General features: G+C 43.3%; 2 protein-coding genes across 2 annotated transcripts in view; both read left to right on the top strand.

The window, feature by feature from the left end:
- The window catches only part of magi3a (membrane associated guanylate kinase, WW and PDZ domain containing 3a), a 101247-nt gene extending 79886 nt beyond the window's left edge, over positions 1–21361 (top strand). Inside the window, exons 7-21 of the mRNA XM_041059851.1 lie at positions 34–91; positions 2122–2234; positions 5601–5798; positions 7415–8047; positions 9957–9988; positions 10674–10938; positions 11610–11704; positions 12045–12237; positions 13309–13524; positions 14117–14302; positions 14456–14549; positions 15801–15876; positions 15975–16112; positions 16707–16845; positions 18171–21361. Coding sequence (XP_040915785.1) covers positions 34–91; positions 2122–2234; positions 5601–5798; positions 7415–8047; positions 9957–9988; positions 10674–10938; positions 11610–11704; positions 12045–12237; positions 13309–13524; positions 14117–14302; positions 14456–14549; positions 15801–15876; positions 15975–16112; positions 16707–16845; positions 18171–19180 — 3446 coding nt within the window. The 3' untranslated portion in view covers positions 19181–21361. The remainder of the gene's footprint in view (positions 1–33; positions 92–2121; positions 2235–5600; positions 5799–7414; positions 8048–9956; positions 9989–10673; positions 10939–11609; positions 11705–12044; positions 12238–13308; positions 13525–14116; positions 14303–14455; positions 14550–15800; positions 15877–15974; positions 16113–16706; positions 16846–18170) is intronic.
- An 811-nt stretch (positions 21362–22172) lies between these two features.
- LOC121196365 (lysine-specific demethylase 9) overlaps positions 22173–24566 on the top strand; it is a 7984-nt gene continuing 5590 nt past the window's right edge. The window contains exons 1-2 of the mRNA XM_041059854.1: positions 22173–23005; positions 23294–23961. Of these exons, the coding sequence (XP_040915788.1) occupies positions 22348–23005; positions 23294–23961 (1326 nt within the window). The 5' untranslated portion in view covers positions 22173–22347. The remainder of the gene's footprint in view (positions 23006–23293; positions 23962–24566) is intronic.

Genomic DNA, 24566 nt, shown 5'->3' with positions numbered 1-24566 from the left:
AGTCTGCCTTTTCCCTGTTTGTTTTTCCCCCAGAGCTGCCCTACGGCTGGGAGAAGATTGAGGACCCCCAATATGGCACCTACTATGTAGAGTGAGTAAACTTCTCCATGTGCCTGAGGGCTACATCTGTGAATTGTGATGGATGTAAGAAATGGCTTACCGCATGCTTATATTCACTCTCTTTGTGTCTTTACCGAAGTTACGGTCAAAAGGCTTTACCCAGGGCTTCAGTCTGCACCGGTGTGGGTCCGCTGAGGCTGTGGGTGCATGTTTGATTTCACTTTGTAGAATGAGCTCTGTGTTATTATATTCACATGTTCTGCAACTTAAAGTAAAATCCCAAATGTATAGAAGCATTTAATGTGGTGGTGTTGAATCTCAGGGGACTTGTGGACCATGTGATCGCTGCGTATTATTCTATTGTCCATACAGTAGTTTCCCACAGTCCCACAGATAGCAACTATGTCAGTACTGATAACACTGCAGGGTCACAGCTTTGTGTGTGTGTGTGTGTGTGTGTGTGTGTGTGTGTGTGTGTGTGTGTGTGTGTGTGTGTGTGTGTGTGTGTGTGTGTGTGTGTGTGTGTGTGTGTGTGTGTGTGTGTGTGTGTGTATGTGCATGTGTGTGTACATGAAAGAGAAGAGACAGTGAAGACAGCAGACAATGAAGGTTCGGGGTCCCTGAGAGGGAAACAAGGGTGAGATTCCATTCTGATCAAGAGTGTAAACAAGCACACAGTGTTTCATTTTGGACCCATTAATGTGGACAAAGAGGGAGAGACCTGCAGGCAAGGGGGGGAATGAAAGCGCCTGTTTATGCAAGAGGGTCATTGAGAGGCTGCCTCTCCTCTGTCTCTGTCTCTTTGTTTGGCAAATTTTGTTGAGAGCGAACGACCAAATGCGACAATGTGACACAAAGTCTCATTATTTCCTCAACTGCCGCACAAAACATGAGGTGTGGCAATTAAAGGAGTGAGGAAGTGAGACTGAGAGCAGCAAGTAAATGAAGGAGTGGAAATGAAAGAGAGGGGAATGTTTATCTCTTCAGACTTAATGGGGGGGGGGTATCTGTGCATGAGTCATACGCAGCAAGAGCACAGAGGACTTTTTGCTGAATGCACATATGCATGCAGACATTATATACGATCAGTGTCTCAGCATGTGGCTGATTCAGTGTGCAGCATCAGTGCATTCTCTCTTCCCACTGTGCCGTCATGGCTGGGATTTACAACTGTTAAAGCTCATTACGCAGATGAGCTACCTCTCTCCATTACCATCTAACCGCGGAGCGACATTTCTCCAGGTAGCAGTAAATGTTTCAGCGCACAGGTGTGACCTGCGAATCATTAATTGTTTTTAGATTGAGTTTGGTGTTAAATCCCCAAAGTATAGCTGCAAGGCTGTTTATTTTAAGAAACGCAGGGAAAGAAGGCCATCTCTGGGCATGTAATGTGATAAAGGTCACATTGTTGTTTACATCTATCTACATTTTATTGAATCTTTTGGTCCTTGGTTCTCAATGCATCGAGCAGATGTTTTAAATCTCATCATGACAATGTGAACTATCGGAGCGAGGATTGCTACTGATCATCGTCTCTGTCCGATTCTGTTTGAATTCACTGGGCATGTCAGTTCAGTTTTTTTTTTTTATTTCTGACATTTAGACGTGCTCTCAGTTCTGCTGTATGTGTCACTCCTTTTGGCACACGCAGGTTTAGGTTTTGTGGTTTATATACTGTATCCGAACATCCTGCATGTTAAATGACATGCAGTCTACCGAGCATGGTTATGTCCCACCCAGCCGTCATAGTCAAATCAAAGTTTTACATGTGAGGCTAAGAACAGTATCAGCAGTGTGGGCACGCTGTGTTGTGTGTAGCTAACAGGTAAGACCACAGACAAATACAAAAACAAAAACATTAGCTGCCAGCTCAGACTGCGTGTAGTGAACTGAGGTAGGTAAGTGAATGAATAAAAATAGCAGGACGTGTGATGAGCAGTATGCCAACAGAAAGAGGAAAAACAGAACCATGTTTGCTATGCACAGTCAAGATTTATGTAATAGCTTCTGCTCTTTCCACTTCTTGTTCATCTAATGCTTTTTTTATTTTTGCTTGTACAGCCACATCAACCAGAAGACCCAGTTTGAGAATCCAGTACTGGAAGCAAAGAGAAAGCTGAGTGTGGACACGCCTACCGCAGCGCCGCCACCGCCGCCAGCAGCCACACCCTCAGGTAACTGAACCCATAACCAAGTCATGTTATGTTATTTACAGTAGTTTACAAGTGGGGAAGGATCTGCATGTGAGATAATTCCTGTCATTTCACGTTTTTCTTTTTTTATTTTCCCGAACGTTGTGTAAACAAGTGGCAGTGGAGGGAAAGCAGTAGGGAGAATGTACCAGTTTAGAAAATAAGGTGATTTATTTTTAAAATCATTAAATCACAATGTTGAGAAATGTCAAAGAGAATTTGTTTCTGGCATAATCATTGTTTGTTTTTTGTTTTTTTTTTTAAATTGGTATTGTGGTTTTAAATAGATCCCGAGTCAGTTTTGTAATATTTAAATTAAATGTCATTGTTTAGACTGTGGGCCAGGACGTTTTCCTCTAGCTGGTCATCGGAAATGGACAGGAAGTGAGATCATTTGCTCTAAATTGCATCCTGGAATGTAAAAGAAAGAAAAAGGGAGCACGAAGTAGCACATACTGCATGATGGATTTCTGTCTTTATCTAAATGATCCATAAGAGAAATCAAAATAATGTTTTTACGTTATTCTTAGAATTTTATCCTCAGCTTTTAAGAAAAACTGAAATATCACATAAGTAAGTATTCAGAGCATCTGACACATGAAATTTAACTCAGTCGCCTCCCTTTTCCCTTTTCTATTGATCATCTTTGACATGTTTCTACACCTGTGTAGAAATTAACCTCGGAAAATTCAGTTGATTGGACATGGTTTGACTGGACTTATCAAAGGTTGACACTAAGAGTCAACAGCTTGGCCCATTGTGCTTTATGCCAGTAGCTTTTACATTGGACTGTGTTCCCTCCTCTTTCCTTAAGGTGCAGCACAGGCAACAGTGTTATAAAGACACAGGTTTGTAGTTCTAGTTTTTGTTTGCTGAAGAAAATAACCCAAATAACAAGGTATTAGATGAGTTATCCAAATACTGGAGCACTTCTATCACTTTTTTTATGTTTTTTTTTTCTCCTTCATACCGAGATGTCTGTCTGGAAGATGTTCTAACCGTTGACAGGCTGCTGATAAACAGCCCATAGCCTCTGAAGCAATGATATTCAATTTGAATAATGGAGCAGCGCTTCACTGGGCGGCTGAATTCATTTTGACATGTAGATATGAAATAGGGGAGGGCTCCGAGGTCTCTTTGAAAATGCTTTTGCCCCAGTCGCTCAACGCAGTTCAAAGATCTCTCGTTAGAACAGAGGAAGGGAGGGAGAGAGGAGAGACGGGGAAGGAGACAGAGGTGACTGAGGCTGAAAGTGACTCATGATCATAAATTGCATTTCTACTTGGTCATCTGTTCATCATTTACCACCTGCGGTGAATGCTGTCTCTTGACTGTCTGATCGCCCTCTTCTCAGCCAATGTAAGCGTCTGAGGAGCCGAAGCCCCGTGTTGTTGTAAACATGAGTGAGAATTGTTATATTCCTCTGTGCACAAGCATAACTGCATTAGTATTCAAACTAGCCTCTGTATTTCAGACACCCCTTGGACAGAACTGTCTGCCTCACTGTGTTGCATGCAGACCCTACCTCCCACAGCTGAGCCTCTTTGCAGTCTGTGGATGATATTGCCTCTGTATATCACCGCCTGCAGCTTCAACTGCCTCCCCTGTGCCCATGCTGCACCTTCCCACCCTTGTTAATGAGAATTAATGGCTAGTGGTCTTGTGCGAGTGTGTGGACGTGCGTGAGGTGGCTTCTAAACACTGTTTTGACAAGGCTGGCTAGCCTGACCTCCCAGACAATGCCGCAGAACAGAGGAGCAAAGCGCAGCACTGTGCTCAGCCATAATTACAGTGCTGACAATCCTGTCTGACATTTCATATAATCACTTCACCCCCGAGAGTACAGACTGTCCCTTTGTGGCCCACAGCTTAATCAAGACCATGTAAACATGGTCTTTGGTGTGTGTAGCCCCTTCTCCATCCCGCCCCCCTCGCTCCCTACTCTTCTGTCAGTGTTGCTTTCGTGGTGATCATGAAAGAAACGGTGTTGACATTTTCTTGACATCTTGTGTGAACGTGGAATGCCTGGGCAGTCCGAAGACGCTTAATCCTGTCAGAAGGCGTTCATATTCATATTACACACGTGCTCACACCTTGAGTTGCCGTGAGAAAATTAATGTTTTTGTACGTGTATATTTTACATATAAAATCCTGAAAATATATCTTCAGCAGAGCTCCAGCGCAGGAATGTCATCTTAATCATACTTGGCATAATCTTTTTTTATTTTTTTTTTCTTCAGTGCGGTCACGTTCATTTGCCAATTGCTATGCGGTTATGCAAATTACAATCCCATGACACAGTGAGAGTGGTGGAGGAGGCAGGGGAAGGGGGGGGGGGGGGGCTTCTGTCTGTACCCTCCCTAATGAGATGGATGTCCCACCATCTATCAGTGTGGGAACTGTCAGAGAAGTCCAGCATGGAGGAACACTGCACATAACTCACAGCCTCATAGGCTCACACCACAGGGAAAGGCGAGTTAGGATTTAGTTAGAATTTCCCTCTTTCTGTCAAAGCTAACTCTATTTCTCTCCGTCTCTTTCCGTCTCATTGCTCTTATCTCGCTCTCTTTCTTTCTCTCTCTCTCTCTCTCTCTCACACACACACACACACACAAACACACTGTCTAATATAATTTCTTTCCTGTCTGCTATGAAGTTGCCCCATTTACACATCCTGCAGGCACCACAAAGGAAATTTGCAATGAAACGTTTACCTGGAAAATGTCAGGTGCATTTTAGGACAGATTTATCACTGCAGTTAAAGGAATTTGTTGGTTGTGATGAGACCGGGGCAAAATATAGACACTTTTTTAATAACTGCATGTTTATTGGCTTTGCAAAGAGAGCAGTAGATTTTCAAGTTTTGTGTGTGTGTGATTTGTTTGAGTTTGCACTTAAATTGCGAGTTCTTGGAATATGTGTGTGTGTAATTACCAGCAGTGAGTGATGTACTGACACGTTGTCACTGTGCGAATGTTGTTATGATGGAGACAGATGGCAATTTATGAGCAAGCTTTTCAGCTTCCCTTCATATCCCGAGCTCATTTTCAAAAACACGTACATGCCTCTGTAACACGCGTAAACCTGTGAACCTTAAAGATGTTCTGCTCTCATCTGTAGAATAAAACGCACTGACTTAATTTCAAGTTTAATATAAAAGCCAAATTTTATATTTCGCAATTTATTGTTAGACTAAAACTGTGTAATATGTTCAAGCCGGTAAAGAGAAGATATTTAGTATATAGTAATTACAGTAATTAGGTTATTAAAGAAAGATTTTTCTCCATTTTTTTGTCCATTACCTCTTGTCAATCTGTCTCTTTATTTCCTCCATCATCTCTACAACAGAAGAGCCTGGAAGGGGAGTGCGGGGCTTCACGCGAGATCCATCTCAGCTGCAGGGCTCCATCCTGCAGACAGCACTTAGAAAAAGCCCCCAGGGCTTTGGGTTCACCATCATCGGAGGAGACCGACCTGACGAGTTCCTTCAGGTCAAAAATGTCCTTCCTGATGGGCCCGCCGCGCATGACAACAAGATCGCCTCAGGTAGTCTTCACCCATAGACCTAGTGTTAATAAAAGTGCGCTCAAGTATCTGGATTATACTTTGCCTTAGCAGTCGGAAACCATTGTGTCGGACATGACACTAGTTGAAAGCCATACAAGGAGGAACTGCTAGAAAGAAGAGTTAAGGAAAGACAAACAGGCTTTTATTACTTGTCCAGTAAAACAAAACATAATCCCGTGCCACATTCACATGTACAGTGTTTGAATGGTATGTATGCCCATTCACACAGTGGTTCTCTGGCTTGGCATCTGCATGCGTACTGTACATAATGCAGTTTTATGTACCCTGAGCACACACAAACAAACACATTTAGAGAAGCAGCGGGCACTTCACCGTGAATGTCACATTGCTTGATCAAGCAAAGACAAATGTTTATAGTCGGTGTTCAGTGGAGCAGATCTAAAAATAGGAAACTTCTGTCAATAAAGCACATGTTCGGTTTATGGTTGACACCCAGATTTTATATGCAGTCATATATTAGAGGTTTAATAGGCTTGCAGACCGGATGACTTTTCATGGCTGGAGGGTGACAAGCATGCTTATCTAAAGAATGTGCATATACAGCCTGCAACACAGGCCACAAATGCTACTGTAGTAGCACCCTCTCAGTAAATTCCCTTTTATTGTATATATATAAATACTGTGATCACGTGCATGATAATTTTAGTAATTCGAATTACTGTTGGTGAAGTGCCTCAGGATTCACATTACAGTAATATTGATTACATTGAACGCTCTTACAGCTGCACCAGTGCTGCTGCTGAGAATCTACATAGAAGTGGAACAGAGAGAGTCATTATTTTCAATATTTCATTTCCCCTGAGAAGCAGGGTAATTGATTTAACTAAAAAAAATGAAAGTAATTAATTTTATTGGGTTATAATAGCAAACAGTGGACTGTAACAACTTCATGGAGCTTTCTTTGGGATTAAAGTCTTACTGACAACAGGCCGGGAGCTTTTATTTTTGCTAAATGTAGGATGTTTGAACTTTCTGAGGCTATATCTATTACTTACAATACCTCTGTTATCTTGTGGCTGCTTAGTTACTAGATTAGTCATTAGAACTATGTACAGTGGGCCCGAACATGCAGTACACTGGGATGTGGAGCTCATTCCAAGAGTAAAGCCTTAGCTGTGTTTGCTAGGAGAGGGTATTGATTGCGTAGGTGGGCTGAATCCTCCTCTGGGCTTTTAGCCAAGTAGCCAGTCAGCAGTTCAGCCGTCCATCCAGGCCTAAACCTCAGCCAGGCCAGGGGTGATGAGAGTCTCCTCCCTCACAGGAAGATGAAAGGAGGAAGAAGAGAACAGCATGTCAGTGATCTTGTTCTATTTTACTCGCTCCCTCCATCCCCATTAACATCTGTAGGTTTTTAGAGTTGGAAGAGCAGAGAAGGAAGCTATCATTTCACTTATTTTGACAACTCTGTCATTGATGTTATTGTTCTTTTATTATGTACTTCTTTGAATTAGCTTTTTTTTATGGTGCAAACGATGTTTGTATTGTTGTTGTCCTCCCACATTTCCCACTGGTTTTGCATTTTCTCACATTCTTCCATTTCACAAATGTGTAAAAGCTCTTTGTTCTTCTTTCAGGTGACGTGATCGTGGACATCAATGGGACATGTGTGCTGGGGAAGACTCATGCTGATGTTGTGCAGATGTTCCAGTCCATTCCGGTCAACCAGTATGTGGACATGGTCCTGTGCCGGGGCTACCCCCTCCCTGAGGACTCCAGCAACAGTGAGGAGGCCTCAGGAGGCCTCTGCACCTCCAAGGACACTTCGCCTTCCCCCTCCACCTCCACACCACAGGACCTTCACTACACAATCCCAGATGGAGGAACCCTCTCCAGGCAGACTGCTGCAGTACCACCCATGACCAATGGAGGACGCCACCACCACCATCCTCATCCCCACCAGCACCACCACCACCTTCCTCATGTCCCCAACCAAGAAGGCCCTGACCCCACTCTGTTACAGCCAGAGCTGGTGAGCGTTCCATTAGTGAAAGGTCCAGGAGGTTTCGGCTTCGCCATCGCAGATTGCCCCCTGGGCCAGAAGGTGAAGATGATCCTGGACGCACAGTGGTGCCGCGGCTTGTTGAAGGGCGATGTTATCAAGGAGATTAACAGACAGAATGTCCAGACATTGAGCCACTCCCAGGTGGTGGACATCCTCAAAGACCTGCCTGTGGGCAGTGAGGTCAACGTGCTGGTGCTTAGAGGAGGTGAGTTGACAGACATGAGCGTTTACATTGCTGCAAGTGTACACTGCAGCTGCAGGTAAGCCTGCAACAGCGAACTAATCCCTTAGAAGTGTGTCACAGCTGGCAGGGTTACAGTGCTGATGCTGTGACATCTCTGCTGTTAAATCGCTGTTCTCTATATTAATCTACTCAGGTTACTGTTCAGACAACAAACAGGTGTTAGTGCCCAGAGATAGTCTGATGGCTTAGTCCCATGCAAATCGGAAATCATTTTAATCCCCATGCGGCTTTGTGTCGCCTGTGGTTTGCTCCTCTCTCTCTTATTTTCCCTTTTTCCCAAAAGAAAGCAAAGAGTGAAACAATAGTGGTGAGAATACCACCCACTGGCTTTGAAATTAATTTTTAAGATGGTGAGAAAGAGGCATAGTTAGACCACCACTGACAAAAGTCTACTCAGTTGAGGTGAGATCTGACCAATGTTTTAATTTATAAATAAGGGGATTGTGGTGTTCTGTAGATATTGCTTGGACACACAGATTCTTCCGATGTTAAATAAAGCAATTTCACGCTTTGTTCCATACTAACTCTGCATCATTCACCATGCGCCCTCCCAAACAGGGAGCAAGTCATGCATAGTCACATGGTGAGCTGTGCTGGGAAGGCGCAGAGAAAAGGCAGTTTCGGTGATTCACTTGCTGCTTCGAGAGAAAGAGGGAAGGAGGGCAGGAGAGATAGAGCATGGTGGGCAATCATGGCCCTTCTTCTTACTTTAGGCTTTCACTGATTTGAAGGGCTTCTTCCTTTTTTCCTTTTTGCCTTTACTGCAGTGCAGTAGCCTAGATTCAAAAGATCAGTGTTGCACCCACATATCAGATGTACTCAGCTGGGCTCTGCTGTGAGCTCTAGGGACTTGTCCTGTGTGTGTGTGTGTGTGTGTGTGTGTGTGTGTGTGTGTGTGTGTGTGTGTGCTGCTACTATTACTTTTTGCCGTATTGTGCTGCCCTTATATGCATTTTATGGTGCATGTGCATATGCAGGGTGTGCGTGCGGTACTGCTTAAAAAGGAGCAGGATATCACAGCTTTCCAGGACTAAAAGGAGCAGTGCTGCGGGGTTTCCTTCAGGTCAACCACAGACCAGGATTAGGTTAGACTTTACTCCCAGCCAGGGGCTAGAACTCCCTTCCGATTACAGCAGCAGAGAGAAATGAAACAGGAAATTATTTGGCTGTGGTCCCTGTTTTGGATTTAAATCTGAAAATGAGACAGAGTGCTCTTCCCAGTGGGATATGTACTGTGCCCAGTGCCTAAGACATGAAATGATCAGAGGACTGTCAGTAGGAGATACAGGCAGTACATTTACCATATAAAACATTTAAAAAGGAAAAATTATTATTTTTTTGCACTGGTAAACATTCATTAAAACATTTCAATTATTAAATTTTGTTGATGACATCTGAAATCTGAAAAGCGACAGCCAGTGAGAGTATTTACAGCGCTCTAGTAGTATAGTAAACAGCTGGCAGGTTTAACCTAGACGAGTGGATGTTTTCCCATGGCTTCGGGTCACCTCTGTGTCCCACATCCCATAGTGGCATGTAAACCATTTTTGCTACTGGAGTATACTGTCCTCTACTGGCTGACTTGCACTGAGACTCAAAGACAGGGAGGGCAGCAGAGTGAGGTCTGTACAAGCACTTACAAAACCTCTAGGCAAGTACACCAAACACAAAGCGCAGAACAAGGTGCATTCCTCATAACAAGTGGGAGAAGGTGTACTGTGAAGGCCAGTAGGTCAGTAGAGTGAAAGAAAAATACAGTAGAACTCATCCTTTAAAAGCCTCTGATGTCTCTGATAACAGATGTTTGCTGCTCATTTTTTAATGAATTGAATTTAGAATTTAATCTCCACTTCTGCATCTCTGCCGACAGGTCAGACATCTCCTGTGAAATCACTGAAACCGGTGAGTTGAAGCAAAGTTTGGAAATTTTTCGTGCGTTTCACGGAGTGAAAACAAAGACTAAATTGATGATAAAACCGCAGCTGAATTATTAAACAGAAAAGGTTTTAACTTCATCTCGGTTACCCGCAAGCACCACTCAGTGTGTGCTGTGGTAGCTGTTGTTAGCTACATAATTCAGGGAGCCCACATTAGCCAGGCTGTTATTTCTGGAACTGCATGTGGGTAAATATGCTGGCTCCTGGCAAACAGCAACTTAACATCCCTCTGTGTATGGGTGTTTAAGATGATATGCCATGTTCAACAGCTTGTTCCTGTGCTGCTCCTCCATGTTGCACTCTTAAAATAGAGAGGAGCTGAGGCAGCAACAGGCTTACTCATACTGTTTTATCGGTTCAGCACAGAATTATTCCGTTTGGATGCACTGTTTTAAAAATTAAGACCAGTGCACTAGTTTGTGCGTCATTCTGGAGTGTCGGCCCACCTTAAATCAGTTTCCCTGCCTTATCTCCCTTAGACAGAAATCACTGACATAAATTCCTAAAATTTTTTATACCATGTATTATTAAACAAAACATATTATACAAGGATAGGAATAAATTAAAAGTGTTCTAGAAAAATGATTTACCTGAGACTATAGTTTATTTTTCCGTTAATTTAAATATCAGTTCTTGTTTCTGTGTTGCAGTGCACAGCTCCCATGTCCCAAGCCATATCCCAGCCAGCTCCTCAACAGGCATCCCATCCTGTACCCCAGCAACTGCCCCATCCATGCTCCCAGCCCATAACACCGCCACAGAGACAGGAGGTAATCAACAGCACAGAGACCCTCAGTCAGTCGGAGATACCCCCCAATCCGCTCTCCTTCCCCGCCAACACCCTGCGCTCGTCTTCACCCAAACCGGACGCTTCTGAGCTCTACCTCAAGTCCAAGGCCTTGCTGGACAGCAAGCGTAAGTGCACAGAGCAGCTTTCAGCCCTCATGGCCCAGGATTCACTCGCTGAAAACAAAAGTCATGGACTGTAGACTTGCAACTAATTATCTTCTGTTAGTCCAGCACCTGTTTTTCAGTTTACATGAATTGACATGAATGTTGTGTTTCCCATAACACAACAATTCATGTTAATTATAAACATTTTTCACACAAACGTCTAGTAGGAATAAATGAAGTGACCGCATTTTAAATCCAAATGGTCGGAGGTCAAATACACTTAACACCTTTTATTCAGTTTCTTAAAAGTCTTCATTACATAAAACAACTGCAGCTTGACTGGTTGGTGGAGACTTACAACCACGAGGTGGTAGTTCCAGTTTTTACTTGATAAATGACCTAAACAGTAAATCTAGTATTAACATAGTCGTCAGTTTATTTTCTGTTGATCAGTTCATCAATTTCATCTACTAAGGCGCTCAATTTGTGAAATCAGATTTTTAACTAATGAAGGTATAATAAAAGATCTGTGGTATTTAAGCAAGATGTTATTTCTTTGACTGATTAAATCATTTCAGAGCTCCCTGGCCTTGACAGCAGGCTGAGAGCTACTGCATTATATAATACATACATTGCCCACAAGACCAGCAACACATAATACATGGCTGTTCACTCTTTTCTCCTCTCTGCAGCTCCTAATACCAAGGACCTCGATGTGTTCATCAAAAGGAACCAGGAGTCCGGCTTTGGCTTCAGAGTCCTTGGAGGCGAGGGGCCGGATCAGCCGGTAGGTAGCAGCCCAGCACAGTCCAACAGTTTACAACCATGCTTGGCTTGCTGCTAGAATCCCAAATCCTCAGATACCAGAGAATCAGTCAGACACCAAGCAAATCAATAACTGAGCTGCATTCAGCTACTGAAATAGCCTGCATCTCTGCTATTGCTGTAGGACAATGGGGAGATTGTCAAAAAACAGAAAACCTCCATTTTGCACAAAGGAAACACGGCATCAAATGCTCAATGCAACTGAGAAGATTTATTTACCATAATGCCAGTCGATCTTCATGCTCCCTCTGGCTCAGATCAGTGTGCCAAGCTCTTTCTCTTATATCCTATTGCTTCCACAGGTGTACATTGGTGCCATTGTGCCGCTCGGTGCAGCTGAGAAAGACGGGCGCCTGCGTGCAGGGGACGAGCTGCTTTGTATAGATGGCGTGCCGGTCAAGGGCAGATCCCACAAACAAGTGTTGGAGCTGATGACCAATGCTGCCCGTAATGGCCAAGTCATGCTCACAGTCCGCAGGAAACTGGCACACTCAGGTGGATCTTCTGTTAAATACTCATCTCTACATTTCTTTGAGAGCGCCTTTACTTTAGATCAGTATGCTGGAGGAGAACCTCTGAGCGAAAGCTTTGATCTGGAATTTGATTTTTTTTTTTTTTTTTTTTAACTAATCCTTTAAATTTGATCTGGATGATTTCCTTGGGGATAAATCTGAATAAATGAAGTTCGACCAAAATTGATTTTTAGGATGTTATTCTATGCAGATGTTTTCCTGAAAAGAAAAGTGAAGTTTTGAAAGAGGATTCTGTATTTACTTAAACCAAAGGAATGTGAATGAAAATTTTTAATCCCCCTAAACAAGAGAAACAAAAACAGCAAAAGTGGCTTACAATAAACAGTTGGAGATTGTTTGCTTTGTGTTTATCTCTTGGAGCTGATTGGAGTTCTGTGAAGGGCAGTGAAGATTAGATCAGCCGGTAGAGTTGAATTACATCTCAAAGGATGGAAAGAAAGAAAGAATATGCTGAGTTTTCTTTTTCAACGGTAGAAACCCCTGCTGCATTCAGGCTTGTTTACCCCCACAAACACCCACTCCATGAATAGTACAAGCACTTTTTGAAATTACTTTGGATTTGATGTATTGCAACAACAGCTTTGCACGTTGCAGAAATTAAGCATCAATCATGTTAGGGTTTATGCTTTCAAAGCGAGGGGTTTAGAAAGAGATTCCCTGATGCCGGCCGACAAAGCGGGAACTCAGCAAAACAAACATACAATGAACAGAGATTGAGGTAGATCAGCTCGTCTTATGAATAACAAATTGTAAAGGGCTTTCATCTCAAGTGTACAGTTTACAGTCTTGTATTTCATGTGTGCAGTAAATGCAGCAAAGAGGCCGTCTTCAATAAAGCCGCTGTGTTTTGAATTATTTATGGAACGACCTCAAGAAGGACACCTAAACTGGATTGGCCACTGTTTAAAATTAACACCTGTGACTGAATATAACCCTGAAAAAATATATAGTATCCGAAGCAGACTGAGAAGATCTGATCCAGATGTGTGGATACAAGCGTTTCCTCATGTTTCTGTGCCTTGTCATTTGTCAGATACTATTGGAGAGGAGGAGAACAGTCAGCAGCCCCACCAGGTGGCATCCGCCCTAGTCAACAGCTCTCCCAAGGCGCCGCGTGCCGAGATGCCAAACGCTGTCCAGCAAGCCCAGCCCTCTCGGCCAGAGTGCTTTGACGTCACTCTGCAGCGCAAAGACAATGAGGGTTTTGGTTTTGTCATCCTCACCTCAAAGAACAAGCCACCACCTGGAGGTCAGAAATAAACAAAAACATATCCTGTGTACAGTTTTTATTTTTGATAATAGCATAAAATTTTTAAAAAAGTTTATTTTAAGCACATGTAGAAAGAATTTAAAGGAAAAACTGGTGGCTCCACACACGTTTTCCCGCAAAAGTTTGTTATTTATTGGTTTTTAGCCATGCTGACGGCATGGGTTACCATGAAAGTTTGTATAGACACTCATGACTCAGAGGGTGAAAACTCTACTGATTCATCTAATACCACCAGCAAGTTTTCACATATCCAGTGAAATATCTGCACATGTAGTGGATGGATTGGCACAGAATTTTGTTCATGCTTTCTAGAAGATGTAGCCTAATGATTCCCTGACTCTTCTTCTTTGACATTATTGCCTCCTTCGGGATAAATTGTAGAAACTCCTGTGATTTCTTTTTACCTAGAACCTCTTCTTTCTGGTTTTCCCTTTATATATATAGCTTCATATCAGTTTACGTAACAGCTCTGCCTTTGCTTTGTTATTTGAAAGCAACTTCTCAGTGTTGGGTTTATTGAATCAGACGTGCAAAACAAGTTCTTATTTCTCTTTCCGTTTCTCTGCTTCAGTTATACCGCACAAGATCGGCCGTATTATTGAAGGCAGTCCCACAGACCGGATAGGTCAGATGAAAGTGGGAGACCGTATCTCAGCCGTCAATGGCCTGTCCATCATGGAGCTGTCACACAATGATATTGTCCAGCTCATCAAGGATGCCGGCAATTCTGTCACGCTCACTGTTGTGCCTGAAGACGGTAGGTTGGCACAGAGAAAGTCTTTGTTCTGTGGATAAAATAATGGGAATGTCGATGCTCTCAACTTTTACGGTAAAGTAGTTAAAAGGAGGTTGCTTCTCAACATCCAATAGCAGATCATGTTGTATGAATTGTGTTTTGTGTTTTTTACAGACAGCGCTCCTCCATCTGGAACAGATTCAGCCAAGCAGAGCCCTTCGGCACAGCACAGAGCTGTGGGCCAGCAGCCTCCCAGCTATCCAGACAGGTACACGAGAATACACACACATACACCCATACAAGCAAAAGTATTCCCACAGGCTTGTCAAGGTCCCTCTGAGTCCACAGGAGACAGTCTAATAAAGGTTGTGCCACTTCAGCCATAAATTAGCCCCAATCCTCTCAAAGCAGGTTTGTGCTTCAGTGTGGCCCATTACTGTTTCTTGTGGCCCACACCCTTCTTGTTATCCAGAAAGACAGAAAATCCCCCCATGGTCACTGTTTGGTTGGTGAAGCATAGAAAAAGAGACAGATTAATAGGGTGTCTCGCTTCCTCTTTGATCTTTCTTTTTAAACAAGATTACCTGTGTCAGACTTTTTAATCCATTGCTGCAGCAGCAATTCTCCATCATCATTTCTCGTCCTCGCCCGCTCTGTTTCGCTGCCTAACAGCATGTGTTCCTCCTCTCCTCATTTAGCCCTCTGTCCATCCCTTGGCAGAACCCTCCCTCCTCACTGTCTAATCTCCAGCACATGCCTTGGGTCAGCCCAGACTATGAGCTGAGGCTGTCAGCTTGACTGCATGAAGTGTGTAAACTCTTCTCCACGCCAGAGCTGCTAAGAAGGCCTAGACTCTTTAGTGTGTTAGCACAGCTAAGTTCCCACAAAGGCATTGTAATGAGCTCTGCGAAGCATTAAAGTGTGCCCGCGTTATCTGCCACTGAACTGTAAAAGCAACACGGCTCTCTGAAGGATTTACATTGGTCTCTGTGAGTTGTATAATGAAACCAGCGGAAAGAGGCTCATGCTGCTGTAATGAAGGCGTGGCATGGATCACACTGGACACAGCAGAGGGGGAAGAGAGTGAGACTCATTCTTTATTCTCTACTCTCTGTCTCCACAATATAGAACATCTCTACTTTTCATCTGCCCTAACTCACATACATCTAATATATTGTAATTGTAACATTGTAATATATTGACATTTATGAATATTGTTTGTAACTGATAACTTATTTACACAGCATCATTATGTTTTTATTATTGTACTGGCTCAAATTTAAATTACATGTAACATGTTGAAATTGTCAGCATGTGGTTTTTTTTTTAATTTTGCCATTTTTATTGTTTTATTGATATTATTTTCTCACTTTTCTATTCATTCATATGCTATTTGAATATTTGATTGTCACCTCAGGAGAAAAAATATTCTGCCATAATATATTAAAACAAGACCAAATATACTTGTTATCTACAGTATGTGGGTCACATTATAATGTGTTTTTGGTCTTTTTGGTAGGAACGGTGACAGTGAGGTGAGGAACTCTTTTCCACAAAGAGAGATGGGCACTCTCATCACATCAGGCCCCAAACAGGTAACACCAAAGCCAAAATTGCTCCGTTATCAGTTAATTTACTTTACTAGTAAGAAGTTCCTCAGTCTCAAAATCTCGTATTCTTCTGTGAACTGTAGGGCTGTTTCGTGGTGGAGCTGGAGCGCAGTCAGCGGGGCTTCGGCTTCAGTTTGAGGGGAGGGAAAGAGTACAACATGGGACTGTTCATCTTGCGACTGGCCGAGGACGGACCTGCTCTCAAAGATGGCAGGATACATGTGAGTTACTGAGTAATACTACTATGCACAGTTGAACGTAAAACAAAATTGATGTTTTACTCAAGAGTTTTCAGAGTCTGATGCTGTGGACCCCCCCAAGACAACTCTTTCCCCCAAAACACCTCCTCTGAAAAGTTAATAATGGTGGATTTTGTCACTCCTGTTGTTATTGTTTTTCTTATTTCTGTTTCGGGGATAGTGTTACTCTTAACTTTTGGAACTACAGTTCTCATACAGTTCTCAGGGGCTTTGGGAAGTATAATATTGCGATGGAGTCAGTCAGTCAGTCAGCTGCAACTTGAGCCACATTTTTTTATCCTTTTTTTTTTTGTTTACATTTTTGCAAAGTTACACCATTTAAAGTATGAGAAGTTACCTATTAGCAGTTTGTCTTTCCAGTGTACCCATGGATGAACAGACGACTAACACTGGATTACTTTGATAGTGAAGAAAACCGCCTTGTGTCTCTCCTTCTGTGTGCCCCATAGTTTGAAAACTTTTGATTTTATTTAAAAGAGCAGTTGAAAGTAACTGAACTTACCCCAGTTTGGTATGATTCTGAAAGACCTCCTTCGTATGATATTTGCATCACAGGTTGGGGATCAGATAGTGGAGATCAACGGCGAGGCCACCCAGGGCATCACACACACTCGGGCAATTGAGCTGATCCAAGCAGGAGGCAGTAAAGTTCATCTGCTGCTCCGACCTGGGCAGGGTTTGGTCCCGGATCACAGTGAGTGGCTGCTAAGAACTGCCTGCATGCACACACATTGTTGCCACCGCATATAGATCTACGCAGTAGCATATTTACCATACATATATAGAAGCTTTTGTATGGATATGCTTGATATCAGGGTGCTGAGTTTCTTTATTCTCATGCATGTGTTGCAAGCTTCTCTCTTGAACTTTTTCTCCTCTCATTCTATCTCACAACTTCTATCTTGATCTACCTCTTGTGCTCTTAATCTGCCTTGCTTTCTCTGTTTTCTGCACCAGCACGGCTGTCTATTTCTACCTATTTATCTCTTCCTCCTATAGGTCTGAACTCTTCTTCCACCCTGTGCTTCTACATGAAACCAGAGCATCACTAAAGGCCTCACTGCTTTTCTTGGTCTGTCCCTAATAACCTTGGTAAACCTTGTACTCCTCCTACCTTTGCCTTTGACCTATCCTTTCAAAGTGATTCATCTCCCAGATTCCAACTGTCGTTCTCTGTCCCTTACTCCATCCCCATGATCAATCTGAACTAGATCAGTTATTTGTGACTCAGTAAACACCCAATGTGTAATAAGTTTACTCTTCTCTGGAGGGCTGAACTAAAGCAGTGAGTCCTAGAAGAACGAACAGACCTGCAGGAGCACTGGGAGGCTTCAGAGCCCCGCAAGTTATTTTTTTAAAAGGGTATTAGAAAACCTGGGATGCCACTGAACACACACCTCATCCTGAGCGTGACTGAAGATGGCGACCTGGAGAAAAGTCCTTAACTAGATATTGATCAGTGAGTGACAAGTGGTAAAAGGATCTGTGTGCATTCACTGGCATCAACCTTCCAATCCAAAGACCAAATTAGAATGAATTTCTATGAGTTGTTGCTCCTAGAAATCCAAAAGCTCATTTCAGCACCACTAAGTCCATCACTCTTCTTTTTCTCCCTCTGGTTTTCTGCTGCATATATCTGCTCTCAATCACAGCTGTGCAATTGTTATCAGCTCAGGGGAAAATTGAAACGTCAGTGCTGGGTGAACGCTAGCACCTTTTTCATTGATGGCTATGTCGTCGGCTGATATATATCTCAAACAAGGCAAATATTTAGAGGCACATTACTGGGTGTTATTTCAGAAAGCGAGCCAGGTGGAAAACATCTTTTTTTTTTTTCACAGTATCGGGTTATCGTGCTTCTTTTGCATGACGTGTAATTATTTTTGAATTTTGTTGAATGTGCAAAATAGCTCATTTAAAGGATATTTTAGCTTCTGCTGTTTTTTTTTTTTGTTTTCTGAGTACATAGGTTTTAGCTCGGCTAGAACCTTTTCTTACTCTCTACTGCTTGCTTCTCAGGTTCAAAGGACAAAGTAACCATTCCAACCTCAAGCTTTCCCAGACTCTCTGTATCAGATGGGCAGTCATCTCCAGCCTCTCCGTCCTCTGTCTCCCTCTCTACCTCGGAACTGTCCCCATCTTCACCCAAAATATCCGTCCCTGATGAGTTCTCTGGGGGAGACCACAGGGCGTCTGGGTCCCCTGGCACTGCACAGGAGCATGGTAGGCATGCTAACAGATCAAGCAGACAGCAGCTCCCTCACCACAACCATAAGCGCACCACTAGCCCCAGCACCCAGACCCAAAAAACAAGCAGGAGTGACTCCAAGTCTTCTAGTCCCAAAAGAGCCACTGAAGGATGGGCAGATCACGCAGAGCGCTCCCAGAGCCCTAGAAAGACAGAGCGAGGCCACAGTGGATCCTTGGAAGATATGAACAAGGAGAGAAAAGCCCAAGGGCAGAGAGACCACTACTCCACTAGCTCCAGGAAGAGCTCCAAGAGGGAACATGACCCTGCTGTGCCTCTGAAGAACCTGGAGGAGCCCCAGAGCCCCAGGCGTCCAGCTGGCCAACAGCCTAGCCTGCCCTCTGGAGAAGGGAAGGACAGGAGGTATAAGGAAGAGGATGGAGCTTACTGGCAGGAGAGGGGCGCTACAGAGAGTGGAGACAAACGCTGGGGCACCAGTGAACGCCACAAGAGGGGCAAAAGGGCTGAGCAAGAGGCAGTGGCACAAAAATCCCATTCCCAAACGCACAGGGAGAGGGTGGGGTCAGATGCTGATACTGGCACCCTGAGCCGAAGGAGTGGGAGAGAGAAGGGGGATAAAGAACACTGGGAGAGTAAGTACCATGGGCCAACTGAAGAAGTGACCAGAAAGGACCCCAGAGGTTCGAGCAGTAGCATCCAGGACCCCAGCTGCAATGGGACCAACACCAGCAAGAGGGCTCCCATCACCCCTGGACCATGGAAAGTTCCCAGTTCTGCCAAGATCCAGTCCCAAGTGGACACACCGTACGCAGATATCTGATGTCTTTCCAAGGCTCCGTGCATTTATTAAGAGAAAGCTGAGCCTCTGAAAGATGGACATTCACAGTGGAAGGATTTTTTTAGCAATCTCAGACAAAGCAAATCACTGTGTAACCAGCAACATAGCTTCTCATTGCTCATGATTTTTTTGTTTTTCACCCAGTTTGCCTCGGTTAGTTTGCGTCAAGCTGCTGATGTCTGATCCGACATACATGCTTGTACCTACGTGAGTATTTGTATCGTACGATGGTGTGTGGCCGTGTGTGAGTCACAGGCGGGTTCCGAGTGTGATTTTTAGATGTGACACTGAAGTCTATTTTGTGCCAATCAGACACAGACTCCGGTTATAAAGAAGCCACTCCATATTGCACTCACTGTGAGACCGTTTGTGGGTAATGCGATGAAGTGCTCTCCCCGTCTCTGCCCACTTCGATGAAGGATCCTGCCTTTTTTCCATCACTTTGAAGGTTTAAGGCATATTCATACAGTCACTCAGCTTCTCTTCCTGGTGAGATTGAGTCACTGTTGCTGTCACTGATGGATGTATTAAAAAGTGAGGCTGGTGAGTTCTCTTTCTTAAAATTGGCTGCAGAGGGTAACAGAGTGTCTTCTAAGTCATTTACGGTCTGTGTTTTTTTTTTTTTTTTTTTGAGAGCCCGGCTGGAGTTGTGAACTCTGTGTGTGTGTGTGTGCGTGTGTGTGCTTGTGTGCTTGTGTGTGTGTGTGTGTGACTGCATTCATACACTCTGAAACACTCTGATCCCATTAGCTTATCAGAGGGTAGACAGACTACCCTGGAGCTTTATATGCACCAATCAGCAGACCAGATACTTGTGGTTATAGTTCTAATGTTTGTTACATGTGTGTTGATGATAAAGCATAATGTAATTTATTGAAATTATATGTAAACAAAACTGTTAGTACACATATCTGTGCTGAGTCATTTCACTTTTGATGTGGACTTAAAGATAGAAATGGAATGTGTAGATGAGCATCACCATTTAAAAATAATAACACTATAAAACTGCGATCTATGCATTCTGTTTCTGAGATTTCATGGTCTGTAAACGGTCACACGAGCCTGATTCATAATGTTGTCTACTGTTAGCAGCTCTATATTTTAGGTCCTCTGGCTGTGTGTGTGTGTATGTATACAAGCTGACTGGTAGGCCTGTGTATTTTCAATATTGCTGTAGCATCAACTATACTTAATCTGAAGCATATATTATTTAACAAAATGATTACACATATATTGACACATAATTTAGATAAATTGAATTAACAGAGCTTGATTGTAAAAAGTGAGACCTCTGCCTTCATCTTACTTAAAACTATAAGAGATATTGGTATTTTTCTTGTCACAAATGTAGGCACAAAAACATATTGCTTCTCCTCACTCTAACCTCCAAATCTATTTTTGATCTAATTTTTTTATGTAGTACACGACCCTTAATGTGAGAAAAAATAATGTGTATATTTTTGCTTAACTGTTAATTATTAACAACATCGTGGATTTTGTGTTTTGAAGAAAGTCAGAATCCCAGAGAATGCAGTTCATTTCCCCACACATGAAGGAAATGGTTGCACATACTGCAAATGGGTTGGCTGCTTCTTTGGGAGTTCTGTTTCAAACAAAACTACAAAGTTGATCAAATTTAATTAAACAGGGATTAAAGTCCCATATGGGGAAAAAAAGTATTTTTTTTTTTAATTTAGTAGGATCAGTTGTGCCCTGCTCTGCAGACAAAATGTAGTGTTGTTTCAATGTTGCTACTGTGGAGTACAGAGACATCTAGTGGTTCATCCACTGCTATTCACAGACTAGTCATTGCACAGTGCCCTCATCAGCCTGCCTGTTTAAGGATGTACAGAAGTAACACATGCATCTCTGGGTCTGTGAGACCACTTACTAATTTATTGTCCACTTTATTGTTGAATGATGGGCTACTGTATTATTTACTGTTCATGCCATTACCATGTATGATACTGTGGCCTTGCTCCAACATAGAAGAAAAAAAGAAGTCTCTTAGTTTTGACATCATGGTAGTTGTAAATGTTTATAAAATTGTACAGCACCTGTATAAATATTTGCCTTCATGCAGGAAAAAAAATCCTCTGTAAATCGTTTCATTATTTTTTTAAGGGAACTGAGAGGAAATGATATAAAATGGGTGAAAAGAAATTATTTGGTCATGGCATTCTGTTCATGCACTGATAAATAAAGGTTTACTGAATAAACATAACTGCAGTATTTTTAGTTATTTTATTTAGGGAACAGTGGTTATTGGTAAAGCCTGTTGAGGGGGGCTCATCATTTCCTCATAGCTTAGGGTGAGTAATACAAAGTTTTTAAACTTAAACTTGTCTCTTCCAACCCCTCCCCTCAGGCAGGCGGCTGAGGAGCATCCGGAGCAGCACCACCAGGCTCAGGAACAGCTTCTTCCCAACCGCTGTAAGGCAGCTGAACTCTAGCCCTGCCCTGTAGGCACCCCCCCCCCCCCCACCACCCACTGACAGACCTGCACTACAACACTATCACTAAGTGCAATATTTTTCTTTGCACTACCACCACCTCCTACATGCACATACTTATTTATGCACATGCTAGTCTCGGCTTCCCTTATTTTTATTTAAATGTTTATATGTTTATATTTGCCCTTATGTTTATCTTTATATTTATATTTTTCGCTCTTACATCTTGCTCTTGATGGCTTAAACTGGGACCTGAGTACTAATTTCGTACCATAACAAGTAAATGTACTGGTATGAAAATAAAAGTTCCTTGATCCTTTAGTAACAGTCACCACATGTTCTCTAAACTCGCCAGCCTGATGTGGTTTCTCCTGCTTATTAGTATATTACTATTATTATTATAATGTGCATTTTGATTTTATTGTTTTGTTTTTGTTTTTTGTTTGTTTTTGCTTTGTTTTGTTTTGTTTTCCTACACTTAAAACCGTTTACAAACCTTACAAACGGGGAAGTGCTGCCTCTCGTGGCCGTGATTAAATTAACCATTACGTCAGCGGAGCAGAAGTGAGTGCGTGCGAAGCCGCACGCATCCAGCACGGCATAAACTCCAACTCCCGTGCAGCATTGACACATCAATAAACTACAAGACCCGAAGTTCCGTATGTTACGCGTGCGCAACAGACCCAAAATATTGAAATGAACTACAAATCGACGGCGAGAGGACTACAATTTGTCGGGGACCTGCGCGTTAGGAGTCCCGAGTCCTTTAAATGTACTGTACGTGCAAAGATGGCAGCTGAAGTCGAGTTGCTGCGTGCGAAAGTAGAAGAAGAAAAGGTGAGGGATAGTCTCGATCGGTTTATCAAAGAGAAGAAAAAGAAGAAGAAGAGGGACCTGTCGCCGTCAGCTGACAAACGGGAGAGGTCTGAGAAAGAAGCGAAGAAAGTGAAGCTCCATCACCACCACCTCAACCACCAACACGCTGAGCACCGGACCCACCAGCCGCATCAGCTGCAGCAAAATCCCAAAGCCCACAACTTCAGCGCGGATAAACATGTCCTGCACAGCCACCACCACCATCACCACCACAATCACAGTCTCACCAACGGTGCAAAGAAGAGCCTGCCGCCGACTGTGCCTCCCCCGCCGCCGCGGAAGGCACCAGGGCAGCTGCAGAAAAAACGAGCGGTGCCGTCCGAGCCACCTGCGCTCTTCACTTTCACGCCTCTCAAAGTGGTCAAGGCCAAGCCCCAGGATTTCAAAGAAAAGCATCGGGACAAAGACCTGAAACTGAAGCTCAAGAAGGAGAACACCGAGGCCAACGTGAAACACACGGAACCGAAGAAAAAGAAGGGTGAGTTGTATTAATTTGTGCTTAGAAAAACGCGCCATCCTATTTAAAAAAAACGAATATATTTACAGTGGTTTAGGGACCCGCATCAGTCTTTGATAAGTTGCAAGAGCTTTAAAATCTTGGGGTTTAGCACTGTAACAGAATATAAAATGTGTTTTGGTTATAGCAGATTTCAATCTCCCCTTTAACCTTTACCTGTCCTCCTGTACCATGTACACAGCAAAACATCCCTTCCACTGTCTGCATAAACCCTGCTTCTCTGACTTTAACTTATTCCTGCACTTGTAGAGCAAAGACCTCACAACGAGAACATCAAGTCCCTAACACTGGAGGAATATCTCCTGAAGAAGAAGAAAAAGAAGAAGAAGCATCGCGAGGATGAGCACAGCGGCAAGAAGGTCCGATACATGCACAACAAAGCAGTTCAGACTGTATGTGCAGGGCTTGGAACAGATCTTACTCTGCCTGTTCGCCCTGATCTGTCCTTGCCTGGCACAGTGAAGCACGAAAGCAGTCGCCAGCCAAGCAGAGACACTATGGACAACCACCAAGCCTACCTCCACGCTCTCAAACTGGGACACGTCCCTTTCCTCTCCCACCAAGATCACTACATCCGCAGTTCCTCCCTCCAGACGGGCACTTGGTATGGGCGCCTCATGCATGAGGAAAGGCAAGCCAATGGTGGGGGATCAGTTCTGCATGCCTATGCCGATGAGCTAGCTTGCCTCAGCCCAGCTGAGGTGGAGTGCTTCGCCCAGGAGTTCCTGGAGCTGGCCTTTGCTGAGAAGCCGAAAGGTGCAGCTTCCTATGCCTTGGCAGTGGTGCATAGTGCGGCCGCCTACCTGCCCGACTTCCTGGACTACTTTGCCTTCAACTTCCCCAACACGCCAGTCAAAATGGAGATACTGGGCAAGAAAGACATTGAGACCACCACTATTGCCAACTTTCACTCTCAGGTATGTGAAACAGCAAGTGGTCCACCAGACCTTGGCACACCGCTCAACAAATCCTGCAGGTTTACTGAAACCAAATCGATAGATCACAGCCTCTGGTGCGAGCAGTGGTCCTTTGGTGTCTGAATCAGCCGTTTCATTTTGAAGTGGGTCAAATTGATCATTTTCTCAATTATTTGTTTTGTCTATGTCAGGAAATAGTTGGGGAAAAAAATGGCCATCAAAATTTACAAGAGCCCAAGCTGACATAACCAAAGTGCTTGTTTTGTCCCACAAACAATCCAAAACCCCACAGAGTTTTAATTTACCGTCATAAAATTGTGAGAAAACCAGTAAATATGCACATTTTAGAGGCTGGGTTTTTGCTTAATGACTTAATTAATTATCAAAACTGTTGCTTTTTTTTTTTTTTTTCAAATTTAAACAGCAACAATTACTGTGAGCAAAAATGACTATAAGCTCCCAGCTGTATATGCCCTGACAAGACTGTAGAACAGCACAGGCAGCTGAAGGCCAGGGCTGAGCCTGAGTCATGAATGAGCTCAGGTGCATATTTGCCTCCCAGTAGTTGACTCAGTCCAAAGTACACTGTTGTTAAGTCTAAAAAC

This window comes from Toxotes jaculatrix, chromosome 2 (assembly GCF_017976425.1).
Source record: "Toxotes jaculatrix isolate fToxJac2 chromosome 2, fToxJac2.pri, whole genome shotgun sequence".
NCBI classification, from domain to species: domain Eukaryota; kingdom Metazoa; phylum Chordata; class Actinopteri; family Toxotidae; genus Toxotes; species Toxotes jaculatrix.
Note: the sequence above shows the minus strand (reverse complement) of the source record. Positions and strands in the feature narration are given on the sequence as shown.